Raw genomic sequence first — 19,296 nt, 5'->3', positions numbered from 1 at the left:
CTCTCTCACCACTCTCTTCCTCAGCACAAAGACCAATCTGCTTTCTGTCTCTACAGATGAGTTTACATTTTCTAGAATTTCGTATAGTGTGATATAGGTGTACTTAACCAGAGCAAGCATAATAGAGGGGAAACGATTACACACCTGGAACTTTTCAGGTGGCGTGTACGGGCATCAGATCGACTACACCTGTGAGAAGAAAGGCTGCAGAAGCTCAGTGTCATCAACCCAAACCAGGCCAGGAGCCAACACTGGAACAGATCACCCGTTGCTCATACACAAGTTCATTTGAAGATGAAGAAAACTAAAAGTCCACAAGAACCAAAATGCAATTTTTTTCTTTATTAGTACAGTATTTATTTGTCTTCCCTCTGTCAAACCCTGAGCCAATTTCTTTCCCCGGGCTGCCTGGGGAGGTGCAGGGAAAGCAGACATATAGGGCAGACGAGGCGCGGGACAGAGAACTCTGGGAGGTGAAGCAGGCTCCTTCACATGGTGAAGAGGATGAGGAAGGCCACCATCAGGCAGAAAAGCCCCATGGCCTCCGAGAGGGCGAAGCCCAGGATGGCGTAGAAGAGCTGCTGCTTCAGAGAAGGGTTCCTGGCATAACCAATGATGAGGCTCCCAAACACAGTCCCAATGCCAGCTCCAGAGCTGGCCACTCCAACTGTGGCAGCCCCGGCCCCAATGAACTTGGCGGCTGTGTCAATGTCCCTGCGACTAGGGATGCGTGAGGTCAGGGGACGTGGGGCTGTCCAGCTGCTGAAGCGCTCGTCTGTCAGTGTCTCAGGCTGTTTCTGCACCAAGACAGACAGTGGTCGGCTAAGCAGCTGGGAGGTACTCCTAACCAGGGAAGGGGTGGAGACGAATTTGGCGCAGGCGTACATTTTTAGGGGGTGAGGGACAGTAGCAGGCAAGCTGCTCCTAGTGTAGAGAAGACAGCAATGCAATTTTGTTTTTAAAGAGAACATTTATTCTTAAATGGGACAAGGGCAAGAAAAAGGCTAAGACATTTCCCAGATGAGGAAAACAGCATGAGGTCATAATGGTGGCCAAGTATTTACTGATATACAGAACTTTAAAAATGACATGGGAGGTCAAAGAAAACTGTCACAAATGCATGGTTGGAGTCAGGTCATGGTTACAGGAGGGAGTATCGAAAGAGGATGGAGCCATGATTGAGACATGTACATTGTGTTGGAGCAGGGATGAGGAAGAGAAGTAATTTTAGTCCTCAAATTAGAGGTGAGTCAATTACGGTATGTACGTGTGTATAAGCCGAGTTTTTTCAGCACATTTTTAATGTAGTTTTTGTGGTAAAAGTAGGTGACTTGGCTGATATTTGGGTCGGCTTATACTTGAGTATATGTGGTAAATGTTTGACTAAATGTAGCAGGTAAGTTTTTCGAATTTTTTAAAAATCATTTTATTGGGGACTTTTATAGCTCTAATCACAATCCATCCATCCATCCATCCATCCATCCATCCATCCATCCATTGGGTCAAGCACATTTGTACATTTGTTTCCATCATCATTTTCAAAACATTTTCTTTCTACTTGAGCCCTTGATATCAGCTTAGTCCCTCCACCTCCATCTCTCAGTAACCCTTGATAATTTATATATTTTTTTCATGCCTTACACTGACCACTGCCTCTTCGCCCACTTTTCTGTTGTTCATCCCCCTGGGAGGGGGTTGTATGTAGATTATTGTGATAGGTTTCCCCTTTCTCCCTGCACCTTCCCCTTCCCCTCCTGGTAACGCTACTCTCATTATTGGTCCTGAGGGATTTATCTATCCTGGATTCCCTGTGTTGTGAGCTCTTATCTGTACCAGTGTACATGTTCTGGGAAGGCTAACTTTTAAGTTCATAATTTTGTATGGCATGCAAATGATGGTATCAATATCAAAATGGCCCTTGGCAGAAAATAAGTCCCCACCCTAGTGTTCAACAGATGAACATACTAGGTTGTTCTAAGGACCTCCCCCATGCACAACAGGGCACGACTTACGCTTGTGCAACCCCAGGCCAGATCTCCAAAATGCAGCCTTGAGTAGATCCTACCTGAAGATATCAAAGTAGATGTCAGAGGAGATGCCGAAATTTGCTCTTGAATGTAGAATTCCTGAAAGAAACGATGGAGTAAGAGCTGAACAGAAAATTTCAAAGGGCAACCGCAGAATACAGAGCAGAGTATTAGAATTCAGTGTGCAAATACTTGGAGTTAAAAAGCCAAAAAAGAAAGAACATACTAAGCATCACTCAACCTAAAAGAATGGAAGAAGAATTCATACCTTAAGTTTCAATAGGGAAGGATTTTTATGGGCAAAATCTAGAATGATGCCAGAGCGTTCAAAGAAGGTGGAAGAATGCAGAAGCCCTGGACCAAGAAGAGTTGGTCAGCATTCAGCCATTTAAAGAGGAGATGATCAAGAGCCAATGGCACTGGGGGAAGAAGTCCAAGTTGCACTGAAGGCATTAGCTAAAAACCAGACTCCGGGAATTGACTGAATATCAATGGAAATGTTTCAGCATTCTGATGAAGGTCTAGAAGCACTCACTGATCTACACTAAAAAATTGGGAATACAGCAACCTGGTGCCCATTCCACAGAAAGGCAATTCAGCAGAATGTGGAAATTATTGAATAATATCAGTAATATCACATGCAATTAAATTTTGCTGAAGACAACAATAGATACATCAGTATATGGAAAAGAAGCTTCCAGAAATTCAAACTAGATTCACAAGAGGATGCGGCATAAGGTATATCATTCCTGGTGTCAGGTGGATCTTGACTTAAAGTATGGAATACCTGAAAGATGTTTACTTGTGTTTTATTGACTATGCACAGACACTTGACTGTGTGGATCATGGCAAACTATGGATAACATTGAGAAGATTGGGAATTATAGAACACTTATGCTCACACTGAACTGTTTATAGACTAAGAGATAGTCTTTTCAACAGAATAAGGGAGTGCTACATGCTTTAAAATCAAGAAAGGTGTTCATCAGGGTTGTATCCTCTTACCATTCTTATTCAGTCTGCATGCTGAGTAAATATTCAAAGAAACTGGACTTTATGAAAAAGAATGTGGTGTCAAGATTGGATGGAAGGCTTATTTGCCTGCGACACGTGGGTGGCAGAACCTTGCTTGCTGAAAGCAACGAGGCTTTGAAGCACTTTCTGATGAAGATCAGAGACTGCGACCTTGGTATGGATTGCAACTCAGTGTAAGGAAAACCAAAACCCTCACAATTGGAACAAGACAACACGATGAAGGGAGAAAGATTGAAATTGTCAAGGATTTCATTTTTCTGGGGTCCACAATCAGTGCTCATGGAAGTGGTAGTCAAAAGGTCAAGCAGCATATTGCTTTTGGAAGCTCTGCACAATACCTCTTTAAGGTGTTAAAAAGGATGTCACTGATGACTTAGGGGTGCCTGACTCAAACCATGATATTTCCAAGCACTTCATATGCACAGGAAAGGAGGACAATAAATAGGAAATCAGAAGCAGAATCAAACCATTAGAATTATGATGTTGGTGAAGAATATTGAAAATTCAATGAATTGCTGGACGAACAAACTAATAGTAATGAGTTGGGGGTTTTTTTTATCCTTGTGTAGAAATTACATTAATTACATAACATTAGCAGTTCAGTTTGGTCATGGACTGAATTATATCCCTAACACACACACACACTCACACACACACATGTCCTAGCTCCTGGAACCTGTCAGCATAACCTTCTTTAGAAATAGTGTCTTTGGCGTTACTGTGTTAACTGGGTGTTGCAAGGATTCAGTTAACTTAATGTGAAGTCATACGGGAGTAGGGCGGGTCCTAATCCAATCAGAGTTGCTCCTTACAAAGGAGAAGGGGAGAGACAGGAATGGGCAGATAAGCACGTGAAGATGCATTTGGTTTACTGGAAACGGAGCAAAAGGATATCCCTAAAACTCATTTCCTAAAGCCTGCAGAACATTGTTCTGCCAACACTGAAATGTGGGCTTCTCGCCTCCAGAGCTGTGAGAAAGTACATTTGTGCTGCTTAAAGTCGCTGCTACCTTGTTGCAGGAGTGCTCGCAAACTAATGCAAGGACCTTGGTCACAGTAGACTCATTCCAAGTGCTTAATGACTAGTATTGGGCAGCCCAGGTAGATACTGCAGCAGGTCCTACTGGGCAGTGCTGGCCTAGACTTTTATCCTGGCTTTCATTTTCTCCCCTAGCGTCTTCACAGAATTATGCCGTACACGCACTAACTAACTTATTTATATCACTAGATTCTGTGCTGCAGGAGGGCAGGGAGTGTGTGTGTGTGTGTGTGTGTGCGTGCGCGTGCGCATGCACATGTGAATGTGCACACCAAGCATACATCTGTTCACAATTTCTATGAAGGTCATTCAATAACATTGGCTATATACTTCATAACATGTTACCATTCTCACTATCTCCATGTTATTACAATACCATTAAGTTAGGCTCTCCTGGAAATCAAGAATTTTTATTACTAGAAAATTATTGAATCATCAATGCCTAAAGCAGAGTCTAGCCACAGTATAAGCTCTGTAAATATTCATTGAGAGAAAAATACATGAGTGTTTGAATTGATGAATTAGCATTATTTTGCAGTTTCAATTTTAACATTAGGTATAATGTCTTTCTTTGATGACTTTGTATACTTTTCTTCAATGGTTTCAAAAGGTGGAGAATGAATATACTCTATCCAACGATGCCTATTTTAAAGATAGAGTGAAATATTAAATATACATACTTTTATTTTTCACATTCTGAGAGGATAATGAAGATGAAATGCTACTGAACAACTAACATATTGTCCTCAACAGGAACGTATAAAATATTCAAACCTAGTATTTTCTTTGGATTAAGAAGTTATGTGAGTAGAAGGAGAAAACAAAATGCTATTTGTGTAGCTAATTAGGCTTAAGCTGGCGTGCATTTTAACGCACCTGTGGCACACTGAGACGTACCTCTTTCCAAGTAATGAGATGCAACTCTAGCTATATGCAAGAAAAGAAATCATGAAATGCTCTCTTTAAAAGTGTATGAAAAAATAAAACAAAGTGTATGAAGACGTCTGGTTCCCTCAGTTTCAAATAAGAAATACGCGGGGAACCCAGAAAAAAACCTGGAATTTTTTTCAAAGCTATGTATTTAAATTTTGTTTACAAAACAACCTTATCACCTTCGCTGTACTCTCCATTACATTTAATACATTTGTCAAGTATGCAACTCCATATTTGGAAACATTTTTCAAACTCATCTGTTTGGATGACAGACAGCACCTCCGGCATTTTTTTCTTTACCTCTTCTGGGTGGTCAACTCGCTGTCCTTTCATGCTCCTCTTCATTTGTAGAAACAAAAAGAAGTCACATACAGCGAGGTCAGGTGAGTTAGGTCCCTGAGGCAAGAGAGGCATGCTGTTGTTTGCCAAAAACTGGTGTACTGAGATGGATGCGTAAGCAGGTGCATTGTCGTGGTGCAAAACTACTCCCCTGTCTGCCACAAATCAAGCCGTTTTAAAAAAATCTCTTTATTGGGGGCTCATACAAGTCTTATCACATAACATACATACATCAATTGTGTAAAGCACATTTGTACATTCATTACCCTCATCATTCTTAAAACATTTGCTTTCCACTTAAGCCCCTGGCATGGGCTCCTCATTTTCCCCCTCCCTCCCCACTCCCTTCCCTCATTGACCCTTGATAATTTATAAACTATTATTTTATCATATATTTACACTGTCAGACATCTCCCTTCACCCACTTTTCTGTTGTCCACCCCCCAGAGAGGAAATTATATATAGATCCTTGTAATTGGTTTCCCCTTTCCACCCCACCCTCCCTCTACCCTCTTGATATCGCCACTCCCAGCACTGGTCCTAAAGGGATCATCTGTCCTGGATCCCCTATGTTTCCAATTCCTATCTGTACCAATGTACATCCTCTGGTCCAGCCAGCTAAATCAGGCCTTTTTTGGTGAACACTGTTACGCAATCTTTTCAGAACTTCTAAATATTTTGATTAACAGTCTGACCTGGTAGAATGAACTCAAAATGCCCTATCACCCTCACATCAAAAAGACAAATGAGCATCCGGTTAATGGGATTACCCCTTCTCCCCTTGTATATGAGTATAGAACTGGCCATTTACCTCAATTAAGTTCAAATTAAAATTACCCAAGAAATGATTTCAGTACCCAAATGAAATTTGCTATCTGAGCAAAATCTAAGCAGAAGCCTGACTGCCTTAGGTTTGCCTACAAATAGACATTGAAAGTAGCTTTGTGTTTCCAAATAAGGATACAGCTTTAACAGCCATGAAAAAAAAGATTTTTCTTCTCCCCTGAGTGGGTCCCACTTTGTTGGATGTACTTGAAATGGTGATGGAGGAAAGACGTACCTGGCAGTGACAGGGTCAGCTGGTAAATCATCTCTTTTTTTTAACAATTTATTAGGGGCTCATACAACTCTTATAACAGTCTATACATATACATACATCAATTGTATAAAGCACATCTGTACATTCTTTGCCCTAATCATTTTCTTTTTTTTTTCTCTTTTCTTTTTTTACATTTTATTAGGGACTCATACAACTCTTATCACAATCGATACATATACATACATCAATTGTATAAAGCACATCCATACATTCCCTGCCCAAATCATTCTCAAAGCATTTGCTCTCCACTTAAGCCCTTTGATTCAGGTCCTCGTTTTTTTCCCCCTCCCTCCCCACTCCCCCCTCCCTCATGTGCCCTTGGCAATTTATACATCGTTATTTTGTCATATCTTGTCCTATCCGGAGTCTCCCTTCCCCCCCTTCTCTGCCGTCCCTCTCCCAGGGAGGAGGTCACATGTGGATCCTTGTAATCAGTTCCCCCTTTCCAACCCACTCACCCTACACTCTCCCAGCATCGCCCCTCACACCCTTGGTCCTGAAGGTATCATCCACCCTGGATTCCCTGTGCCTCCAGCCCTCATATGCACCAGTATACAACCTCTGCCCTATCCAGCCCTGCAAGGTAGAATTCGGATGATGGTAGTTGGGGGGAGAAAGCATCCAGGATCTGGGGGAAAGCTGTATTCTTCATCGGTACTACCTCGCACCCTAATTAACCCATCTCCTCTCCTAAACCCCTCTATGAGGGGATCTCCATTGGCCGACACTTGGGCCTTGGGTCTCCACTCTGCACTTCCCCCTTCATTTAATATGGTATATATATATATATACACACACACACACACATATATCTTTTTTTTTTGCATGATGCCTTATACCTGGTCCCTTTGGCACCTCGTGATCGCACTGGCTGGTGTGCTTCTTCCATGTGGGCTTTTTTGCTTCTGAGCTAGATGGCTGCTTGTTCACCTTCAAGCCTTTAAGACCCCAGACACTATCTCTTTTGATAGCCGGGCACCATCAGCTTTCTTCACCACATTTGCTTATGCACCCATTTGTCTTCAGCGATCCTATCATGGAGGTGTGCAGTCAATGATATGATTTTTTTTGTTCTTTGATGCCCGATAACTGAGCCCTTCGGGACTACTCGATCACACAGGCTCATGTGTTCTTCCATGTGGACTCTGTTGCTTCTGAGCTAGATGGCCGCTTGTTTATCTTCAAGCCTTTAAGACCCCAGTCACTATCTCTTTTGATAGCTGGGCACCATCAGCTTTCTTCACCACATTTACTTGTTCACCCACTTTGGCTCCAGCAGTTGTGTCGGGAGAGTGAGCATCATAGAGTTCCAATTTAATAAAAGAAAGTATTCATGCATTGAGGGAGTGTTTGAGTAGAGGCCCAAGGTCCTTCCGCCACCTTAATACTTAATGTATAAATATAGACACATAGATCTATTTCCCCATCCTCCTATATATATTTGCATGTACATGTCTTTGTCTAGACCGCTATAAATGCCCTTTGACTCCTAGCTCTTTCCTCCATCTCCCTTGACTTTCCTCCTGCCCTACTACCATGCTTCGTCGCCACCTGGGCTAGAGTATACCTCTTCTCTAAGCAACCTTACCCTTGATCATTTCCCACCAGGCCTGCCACTCCCCCTCTCTACCATTTTGGGTCCCATGTTGTTCCCTTGTCCCTGTGTTTGTTAACACCACTTCCTTACCCCCCCAACCCCCACCCCAAGTACCCCCGGAACTGTCAGTCCTGTTGTTTTTCCTCCAGATAGTTCATCGGTAAACCATCTTTAACCAGTAGCCAAATGCTAGATGTCAGTTGGCCGTCATATCCAAGTTCAGTTTCTGACAATTCGGAATTAGGTAAGACAGGAGTGCTATCTCCTTCTCTTTTCCCATTTTGAAAGATAGATACTTTCTGAGTTTTTTTAGCTCCAAACAGACTTGCAAATACAGATCCTGGGTATCTCTAGGGTTAGGCTGTGCAGGATTGGTAACACTTTGGTGCTTGAAGGGAAAAAACAGAACCATGAACATTCATATCATGCTTTCCAATGTGCCCGTGCTGTCAAACTCATCGGGAAACTAGAGGCCTTCTAATGAAGTACAGGAATAGGAAGAGCCGAGAGCAGAAACCCTAGAAAAAATGGTACTTTCTAACATTTCACAGATACTCTAAAAAAAATTAGGCTTGGCTCCTTTAGGAAATACATACATACATACACAGAATGCTGCCACTGCAATAAAATTAATTTTAGCATGAAAATGAAAAACTATTGAGTAACCTCACATATTAAGGGGCTTCTAAAAGTTCATGGAAAAAATAAAGAAATTTTTCCATTAACTTTTTGAAGCCCTCTTGTATTTTCACTCTTTTTTAAGATCAGCTCTAGTGCAGGGTCAAGTTATTCATTTAAAAAAATTACTGATTTTGGAAACCCTTGTGTTCAGTTAGTCTCTGAGCTACAATAATTATGAATTAGGATTCATCAAAATTCTGCAGTTACAATTTTAATTCTATTTTTTTACAAAATATTTTTGTTGTTGCTATTGCCCATGTATACACAGTAGAACACACACCAGTCAACAGTTCCTACATGTAAAATCCAGTGGCAGTGATGGTTTCGAACTGCTCACCTTATAGTTAGTGACCCCACAAGTAACCACTATGCTACTAGGGTTCCTTTAGCCTCAGAGTATGTAGTAGAATTGCTGCCTTATAGGATGACTTAGATTGGCTCTTTTCTTTTATCATCCTTTTCAGTGCAGCTCTTCAGTTCATTTTGTAACATAGATTATGTGTTAACTGTGTTTTCTTTTGAGTAACACACACACATTGATTTTAACTATTGCTTGTGGGGTAGTAGTTGAACTATTGCTGTAGTTCTAAGAACCAAAGCTACCAACTCGGAGCCGTGTCACTTCTTCATGTCTCAAGTCCATTTCCATCCCCATTCCATCCTCCTTTCCTTAATTGCCTCCAGTAGGTAGCCAATTTATTCTTCTATTTCTGTTTGTATAAATGAGCAAATAAATATATGTTTCCTTCAACAGAGATTACATTTAAATGTCTTTTTATAGGCCGAGGGAATTCAAATACTCATAAAAATTTCTCTTAGGGTACAATATGAGTCATAATGGGTCTCTTTTTACTGTTAATGTAGTAGAAGACTAAAGACACTTTTAAAAAATTAGAAAATAATTTGGTTTTATTTTAGAATGCAGATGACAGCATGTTTTTTGGTGGGTTCATTATTGATGAACTATCGTATATCATAATTGATTGTAATAGACTTTGTTGTATAATCATTGAACTGCTAACTGCAAGGTTTGAACCTACCAGTGTCTTTGTCAGCCTGTAGATGAGTCTGTCTACTCTTGTAATGATTCACAAGCTTGGGAATGCTATAAAGGGTTGCTATGCTTTGGAATTGGCTTGGTGGCAGCGGGTTTGGTTTGGATTGGGTTGGGTTGGTTTGGGTTGGGTTGGGTTGGGTTGGGTTGGTTTGGATTGGGTTGGTTTGGTTTGGGTTGGGTTGGGTTGGGTGGGTTGGGTTGGTTTGGATTGGGTTTGGGTTGAGTTGGGTTGGGTTGTCTTGACAAGGATGGCAAAAAGCCAGCAGCAATACTTTGTAAATTTTATTTAGCTCATTTGTTTGTTTTAGTATGATATGGAAACGTTTCTTTCTCTTTATTGTTTGAATTTTAATTATTTCAGTCATCAATTGGACCTGCTGATCTGTTATGTTAAAAAAAAAATCCCCTTTCTAGCTATTAGTTTAACAGTGCTCTGTTCATTTTGTTGACTGCACTTTCCCTTTCAACCCTTCTCCAGGCATTTGGGCAGTCTTTCTCCATCCACCGTAAAGTTGCTGAGGATGGAGAGACTCGGGAGGAAACACTGCTGCAGGAGTCGGCATCGAAGGAGGCTTATTATCTGGGGAAGATCCTGGAGATGCAGAATGAGGTGAAACAGAGCCGGGCAGTGGTCACTAATATACAGGCAGAAAATGAGAGGCTCACGGCTGTCATGCAGGACCTGAAGGAGGTAAATGGATGGACAGACAGAATTCTGTGGCAGATATGTGTGTGAGAGAAAGCTCTTTGTGGACAGAGGAATACAGTATTTGCTATAAGCAGAGACCTGTATTAAGCAAACAATGCATTTCACTGAGACTGGCAGTTTTTTTGCATTCTCTGTGAAATGACAGCTTGTTCTGAGAGGAGTTTTCCTGCCTCTTACTTCTTTTACTGTTGCTGTTACTGCAAAGGTATTTTTAAAAGATGGTGACATTAGCACTTGCTTTCCTGTGACCTGTTTTACCACAATGTAAAGAATCTTGCTTCACTGTAGTGCCCCATGCCTCCACTAATTCAGAATGGCAGCGGTGTTGGTTCAGCAGTCTTCTAGCTGGGGGACGAGGCCCTAGAGGAGTGTCCTGCAGTGCTCAGAGTCTGGCGAGGCAGCAAGCTATAGCTGCCGGGAATTGGAGCAGTGTTCTTCAGGCCCTGGACCTCCAGCGGACACAATCTAGCTCTTCAACTCTTAGCTGGCAGCATCACGTGCTGTGTAGCTTTCAGGCTGGCAGAGGAAGTCCGTAATGGAAGAGTGATATGGGAGCAGAAAAAGCCCAAAGCAGACTCATGTCCTCCAACAAAAAGCCAACTGACTGTGCTCAAGTGGAGGCCGACTCATAGCGACCGTGCAGGCAGGGTGAAACTGCCCCTCTGAGTCACAGGTGCTTCCTAACTGCTGACTCTGTGGTTGACAGCCCACCACCAGCACGCCTTGATGCGTCCACTGAGTCCCTTTAAGAGCTTCTCTGGAAACCTATTATTCGTTCATTCACCCAGTTTCTTTATCTGAGTGTTGTTGATGAGAGACAGTGTCTGCAGATTCCTGCATCAGCGGTTGATAAATGAACAGGTGCAGCGTCTACCACCAAGTGGTTTATCCCTCACACAACTTGAACATTTAGTACCAGAAAAAGAAGGAAAAAATTGTTCAAAATTGTGAATTATAAGGTGCATGATCAATTCATCTTCCTCTTCCAAGTAATGTTGTTGTTAGGTGCTGTGGAGTCAGTTCTGACCAGAGCGACCTGATGCGCAACAGAACGAAACACTGCTGGTCCTGTGCCGTCCTCACAATTATTCCTGTGCCCGAGCCCATTGCTGCAGCCTCTGTGTCCCTCCATCTCATCGAGACCTTCCTCTTTATTGCGGTCCCTCCACTCTGCCAAGTGGGGTGTCCAAATTTATTGAACTATTGGAAGTCATTTACTTCTTCCCCCGTCCATGAACTAAGTGAATATTGACAAGAAGGATTCTGCTTCATCTGTCTCATTATCTTTGAAATCTCCCAAATACAGCAACATGGCTTCTGGAGAGGGAGACAGGAGTCAGCCACGTAGAAGTTAGTGTTTGGTACTACAAGAAAGATGACACTGTTTCGGGGTACCCTGTCTTACTTCCCCATGACACAAATAAAAATGAAAAGAGAGCAATAACAAGCTGCCCTCCCGTTCTGCGTTTCACCCATATCTTTATGTGCGGGTGTTTTGCCATTATTGCTAACCATATGGGGCCATAGTCCCTCCCCCTCCTGAGTTGCCTTTCACCCTTCCAATCTCAGGCCTTCCAAGGATATAGCAGCCACTGCACACTGGACTGAAGATACACCGTGGCAGTAAATGGCATGGCAGCTTTTTCCGACCCCCTCTGCCTTCCCTACTGCCACGAGGCAGGGTCAGACAGGCCTCCGTGCTCCATCCATTTTGACCTTCTCTGACACTAACCCACTCTACATCTAGCCGGGGTCTATATTTTGTTTCCATGGCTGTACAGAACTCACAGACAATATTCATTATTTAGCGGATTTGTTAGGGACGTAATAAACTACCAAAAGTCCACAGCAAGACTTTTCCATAGCCAGCAACCAAGCCTCTCTGGTCCTCAGTCTCTCAGTTACATGGTCCCATGACCTTTTCCCCCATGGACCAGGAAGTCTGTCTGTCCCTCTGTCTCACAGTCTCATAGTTTTAGCATTACTCTTGCTCTACCCCACAGTCTCTGTGTCATCGTCTCTGGTGCCTCTGGTCTCACCCTCCACCACTTTAGACAGAAATCTGGAACTTGCTCTTCTGATGGCCCTGGGCTCTCTCTCTGCTCCTCTTTCAAAGATTGTTTGGCCTTATCACCAGGGCAGGTGGTATATAAATCTGACCAATCCTCTGTATTAGTGTTATACATACCTTTTTTTTTGCATCTTCCCACCCAGTCATTTGGTGGGAGTTACATAGATATGGGTAGATGAGCCATATTAAAAACATTTCACTCCATTACAACCATCCTGTGTGAAGCACAGCACAGAATATCCCTGAGGGACACCCTCAGCAGCTGTGAGCTGCAGATTCATGTGGCAAGTTGGCAGGAAGGACGTGACATGGGCAACAGAACACACAGGGGCAGGCAGTTGGACAGAGAAGAACTTGACCAGCCACCTTGTGTTGATTGCCCATTTCATTGGATATCCTTTGTAAGCTATTTGTTTCTACTGCCTATGAAAGAGGCAGTAAAGGGCAATAAGAGATGAAGACAAGGCAGGGAATCCTAGATGATTTGTATACAAATCCAGACAGTGGTGATTAATGAGCATGCTCAGTTGCACATGAAGTGCTTGCATCCAGGGGGAGGATGCAGGATAAGCAGCAGGAGTTGCTAATAAAACATGAAGTTGTCGGTTAGGAATGAACTGAGGCCACAAAGGAGAATCATTTTGAGAAACACTTTAAATAGCTAGAGTATCAGACTCACCAGGAGAACTTAACTAAAAAAGGAATCTGCCCCCCCCCCCCCGAAAGTCTGATTTGGTAAGTCTGGGACAGAACAAGGTCAGCAATTTGAAACCACCAGCCGCTCCCTGGGCGAGAGATGAGACTTCCTGTCCCTTTTCTTCTTGCTCCAGTAAGGGTTACAGTCTTATAAACCCACAGGGGCAGTTCTACACTGTTGCTATGAATCTACTTAACTCAAGGCATTGGGGGGAAAAGTTCCCAGGAGGTGTACACACTGGTGGTCTGGAGGTCATACTTTTAGAACCACAAATTCAGATCATTTGGTTGACCGAAGCCTTGGGAAGATAATACCACATTCATAAAGTTCATGGTTAAGGGAAAATTTCTAAAATATCACAAAGACTTGAATTAAGTACTTGACTAACTTCTTTGCCAGGTAATTAGCAGAAGAGACTGTCAATATCTTGGCCTTCTGAGGGGGCCAACAACATGGGTCCCTTTAAGAGTGTATGTGTTGAGTTGATAGGGTTCTTTTGGATGGGCTGAAAGCTTGTAATACACCCTTGATGTTGTTTTTCATCTGTCTTTATGTTTTGCAATTTAGCTTATAATTTACATTCAGAGCTGAATACATGTTGTAAAAGGAGAGTAGGAATAACTATTTTATTTTATATTGATGAGGAGTTTTGATGGCTAGTATTAAATCAAAATCTCAGATATTATTTATAGTAGGATGACTTTTATTCATTTTAAAATACTCTCTCAAGTGAAATATGACAATTAGAAAAAATAGCAATACAAGAACACTTTGTTCTATTAAACTGGCACTCAGTGATGCTCAATTACCCGACAAGATGGCTGAAGACAAAGCAGGTATATAAGCAAATGTGGTGAAGAAAGCTGATAGTGTCTGACTATGAAAAGATAAGCGTCTGGGGTCTTAAAGGTTTGAAGATAAACAAGCAACCATCCAGCTGAGAGACAGCAAAGCCCACATGGAAGAAACACACCAGTCTGTGTGATCATGAGGTGTCGAAGAGATGAGGTATCAGGCATCAAAGAACAAAAAATCATATCATTGTGAATGAAGGGGAGTGCAGAGTGGAGACCCAAAGCCCATCTGTAGGCAAACTGGACATCCCCTTACAGAAGGGTCATGGGAAGGATACGAGTCAGTCAGGGTGCAGTGTAGCAATGATGAAACATACAACTTTCCTCTAGTTCCTTAATGCTTCCACCCCACCCTCATGATCCCAATTCTATCTTACAAATATGGCCAGACCAGAGGATGTACACTGGTACAGATGGGAACTGGAAACACAGGGAATCCAGGACAGATGATCCCTTCAGGACCACTGGTGAGAGTGGTGATGCTGGGAGGGTAGAGTGAGAGTGGGGTAGAAACGGCGAACCAGTTACAGGGATCTACATATAACCTCCTCTCAGGGGGACGGACAACATGAAAGTGGGCAAAGGGAGAAGTCGGACAGTGTAAGATATGACAAAATAATAATTTATAAATTATTAAGGGTTCATGAAGGAGTGGTGAGCGGGAAGGGCAGGGGGGGGGGGAATGAGTTGCTGATGCCAGGGGCTTATGTGGAAAGCAAATGTTTTGAGAATGATGAAGGTAAGGAATGTACAAATGTGCTTTATACAATTGATGTATGTATGGACTGTGATAAGAGTTGTATGATCCCCAAATAAAATGATTTATAAAAAATAAAATAATAAACACAAAACTCCCTTCCAAAATTGCTGTAGGCAAACATCTCCCAATGGAGGACTAATAAGTAATAAAGTTGAAGGATAAATGGAAAGAGAAAAGAAAGAAAGAAAAATGTATTATAAATCCAAACCCCTAGTCTCTGGTTCTAATCCCATTTAGGAATAAATAGTCTGTGTTAAGTAAATTAAGGAAGACCAACATATCTGACCAAAAGCAGACATTAAAAATAATGCTTGTTGAACTGAATTGAACTGAATGAACCAAAGGGATATGCTTGGGAGCTAGCTACCCTAATTTTCCTCCTCCTGTGCCAGTTACCTCCCATAGGATATTGCACAACTAACTTTTCTTCCCTGTGCCTCTATTTCCTTATGTTCATTGTGGCAATGATAATACCTTATTAATAGTCCTGTATAAAATGCCAAATCGGTGTTCATTCCCTGTCTCCAACTACCTCCAAAGGCTGCCTGTGTTTAGTCTGGGTACTTTAGAGAAACAAATCCACAGAAACTCATGTATAAGAGAGAGTTTTATATAAAGGTTAAGTGCACATCAAGAAAATATCCCAACCCAGTGCTGCCCAAGCCCGCAAGTCCAACATTAACCCATATGTCTGACACCAATCCACAAAATCCTCTTCCATCTCACAAAACACACAATATGACACCGACTGCAGGAGGAAAGCCGAATCAGTGAACATCTAAGCATCTCGGCACTTGGCAGGGGTCTCCTCATGGCTGCTCCAGCACCCAGGCTGCATCGGGGTAGGTCTATGCAGCTTCTCCTTGGGGATGTTTTGCAGAAAGTGCCCCTTGCCAGCTGAAGCAGGAAACTGGCTAAGGCAGCTCTGCACCCTGGTCTGACCACAAAGCAAGAGACCCAAGAACTAGAAAGACAAGGCTCACCGAGCCATTTATCCCTCTGCCCTTCAATTAACCCCATGTGCATTTATCGGCCAGGTTGGCACAATAAACTAATTCTCTTACTGCCCCTCTGTTGCCTGGTAGCTCTAGTTTCTAGCCTCTGAATCTACAGAGAATACATCTTTTTCATCTCCTTTCCACTTAACCATGCCCAAAGCCTCAAATTGTCAGAAATAACTGTCTTCTCCTTTTTTCAAACCAAACACGTCCAAATCCATGAACACTTCCTCAAGGTTCCAGGGCATCTGAGCATCCTGGTTATTCTTCTTAGACATGCCTCCCTTATCTCTTAAAATGTTTGTCTGCATTTTTTAAACAAGGCACTATTGACTTTTTATTTCTTTTGGAAACTGCCATGAAAATTTGGAGCTAGATTTTTAGTTTCTCGTTAAGCATGCATCTCAGAGTTTTAATCTTTGGATGTTCAACTTTGCCATCAGATAGTCATTAGTTTGACAAAACCTTTTCAGAGCATGATCTGAGCCAATCGCTACGCTTTGTTGCTTGAGAAACACCAACAAATAAAACTCAGGAGAGTTGCTGTTAATCTTAACACAACTAAATATTTTTAGAAAATTTTTTATTTCACTTATATCTGAAAATAGAGAGTGAGGTGTTTTAGGAAACATGTAGCATTTTATACATACACGTTTGGCTGTCTCTCATAAACAGTGGGTAGTGTTTGTTGTGAATCAACAGGCAAAGAATAGAAGCTATACAGCCAACCAGATTCCATGCTATCTACCTTAGCACATTGCAGACGGATCCCGAGTTTACACGTGTTTCACGCACCATCTGTTACGGACAGATCGCGAGATAACTCATGATTTCTACATGCTGTCTTCAGGTGCCGTCTGCTTGGATATATTTTAACTGCTTCATCTATTTAGGTGTTTACATCAGTAGTGAATGTTTCAAAATTGATTGTCTTCATGTTCTTTTTGTTTATTTAGCATTTTAGTGCATTTGGGTTAAATCAAATAGTTACTATTTGTTTGACTTGTTTTGCAAGGAGTTGTGAACTTATCATGATCAAACCTAGTAAAATGTGAAACATGCCCTAAATCGCTCAAGTGATCTCCCCTTACACCGAAAGACATGAAGAAATTCTTAGCCCTAATTCTAATTTTTCAAATATGGATTATGTTGATTATTTTTACAAGTTTATAATTTCATGAAGATTATGGTTCATTAAAGTAATAATGTTCTGCATACATTATAAAATATTGTTTCATAATGTGAGACGTTTTATATTTAAAAACTGAAAGTTATAAATAAATATAAAAAGTTGATGAGATGTAAATCTTACACCAAAAGACATGAAGAAATTCTTAGCCCTAATTCTAATTTTTCAAATATGGATTATGTTGATTATTTTTACAAGTTTATAATTTCATGAAGATTATAGTTCATTAAAGTAATAATGTTCTGCATACATTGTAAAATATTGTTTCATAATGTGAGACGTTTTATATTTAAAAACTGGAAGTTATAAATAAATATAAAAAGTTGATGAGATGTAAACCAATTTATGGTTTAATGCAAAAAAATTGACAGTCAAAAAATTACCTTGCCACTTCGGTAATTTGGTAAAAAAATATCTGGTCTTTAATGTGTTAAGTACCTTTTACACATCAGAGCCCCTTACTTACTATCTGAATGCTTATATACATCTGTTTGATACACACACAATTGTACTGGTAACAGTATTTTTTATAAAGCCAGTACCTTAAGACCTCAGCTTTTATCTTATGGGCTGCCAGCCAAGAATGCAGAGAAATGAACTATTATACTATGTGCCTTAAAGTGCTCTGCCCAGGGAGACTGACTGTGGAACCTAATTTCCCCCACCATGAGAGCAAAAACCATCTCCATGCATGAGAGAGGTGTGGCTTGTTCATGGGGAGGGTGGCTCAGCAAATCAAGTGCTGGAGGCCTGGAGTGGAGCACACAAGGCTCTCCTTCTTCCCTAAGCTGTCCATGGATTGACCTGTCTGGTCACGGATTAGCTCCCAGTGGACATCCAGCACACGCCATGATCCCGCACTCTGCCCTTTTAATATGTTTGAAAGTAGCCTAAGCAATATCATCCAAAGATTGCCCTTCTCGTGCTCACATGCGGTGCATGGGCTCCCTGGACAGCACCGTGATGTACTACTGTTCTCAATGAGGTGCCGTTCTTCAAGTGACCCGTTGCTGCCCTGTTTGGCCTCCAAGTCAACAAACTATGTTAACAGTTAAAAAAAAAAAAGAAAAGCAATAATGGTGGATATCCTGACACCAAAAGCGGAAACTGAAACACATGTTGATCAGCCAGTGGGTTGAAAGAGCAGAGTTGCTTACAGGCTTTCACAAAGGGACTGAAAAATGGAACAGTTCCATGATCTTTTAATACCATTTACCCATGGGCTCTTGGAACCGCCCCCGCACACTATCTATTTGCATCACCTGGCTAGTCCCTGAGAAGGTTATTGCATTATTATTCAATAATGTGTTTTATTCAGTACAGCATCTGTTGTGCTCACTGATGGCTCCACTTACAGGGAAAGATAGAATTATTTAATTAATACATTCACTAAATAACAGAATTTATCTTACAGTCCCTAGTGGTTGTGGCTGAATAATTTGTCATTGGGAGCTGTGTTTCCATATAGCCAAATGAAACTGACACATCCAACTAAATGACTGCTTTTCTGTTTTGTAGAGTTACGGCTTGGGTATAGTCAGAAAGTTGTCTGTTTCTCCAGTGTGCCTTTTCCCCTCTCCTTTCCAAGGGGGACATCATGCTTAGTAAAGTAGAGGGTCAGTGAAAAAGAGGAAGGCACTCAACACGATGGATTGACAAAGTAGCTGTAATTCTCCCTCCTTTTCACCCCTGGAAGCTAATAATTAACTCTGGTCTCTAGATATTTACCTGTTCTTGTCTTTTTATATAAATGAAGCCTTCCAATATTTGTTGTTTCGTGACTGTTTTCTCAGAATCATATCTTCGAGCCCCATGCACTTTGTAGCATGTATCAACTTTATCCCATTGTATGTATGTACCACATTTTGTTGATCTGCTCATCCATTGGTTTCCACCTTTTGGCTATTGGGATAGTGCTGTGGTGAACATTGATATACACTAATTTTGGTCACATTGCGGCCTTTGAGTTCCATGGGTGAGTTTCTAACAATGAAATTGCTACATCATTTGTTACTAGATGTTGTTGGGTAGACTCCAACTGAAGGCACTCTATTAACGCTATTTACCCTACCCACTCCTGTGTCATCCTCCTGATTGTTCCTGTGTTTGAGCCCATTGTTGCAGCCACTGTGTCAGCTCTTCACTTTGAGGATATTCTTTTTTGTTGACCTTCTATGTACCAAACATTGTCTTTCATCAGAGACTGGTCCC

The 19,296-nt window shown here is 41.6% G+C and overlaps 2 protein-coding genes across 5 annotated transcripts in view; one reads left to right on the top strand and one right to left on the bottom strand.

Moving 5' to 3' along the window:
* The window catches only part of BICD1 (BICD cargo adaptor 1), a 228,890-nt gene that overhangs the window by 102,532 nt on the left and 107,062 nt on the right, over positions 1-19,296 (top strand). For all 4 annotated transcript variants that reach the window (XM_075553038.1, XM_075553039.1, XM_075553036.1 and 1 more), the window contains exon 2: positions 10,286-10,498. In XM_075553038.1, the coding sequence (XP_075409153.1) occupies positions 10,286-10,498 (213 nt within the window). The remainder of the gene's footprint in view (positions 1-10,285; positions 10,499-19,296) is intronic.
* LOC142451112 (ATP synthase F(0) complex subunit C2, mitochondrial-like) lies at positions 355-5,322 on the bottom strand. The gene is made up of 2 exons (XM_075553035.1): positions 5,309-5,322; positions 355-921 (listed from the first exon to the last, which is right to left on the bottom strand). The coding sequence occupies exons 1-2, from the start codon at positions 5,320-5,322 to the stop codon at positions 489-491; spliced, it is 447 nt and encodes a 148-aa protein (XP_075409150.1). The 3' UTR covers positions 355-488.

This window comes from Tenrec ecaudatus, chromosome 6, assembly GCF_050624435.1.
Source record: "Tenrec ecaudatus isolate mTenEca1 chromosome 6, mTenEca1.hap1, whole genome shotgun sequence".
Classification (NCBI taxonomy): domain Eukaryota; kingdom Metazoa; phylum Chordata; class Mammalia; order Afrosoricida; family Tenrecidae; genus Tenrec; species Tenrec ecaudatus.
This window is presented reverse-complemented; position numbering and strand designations above follow the sequence as displayed.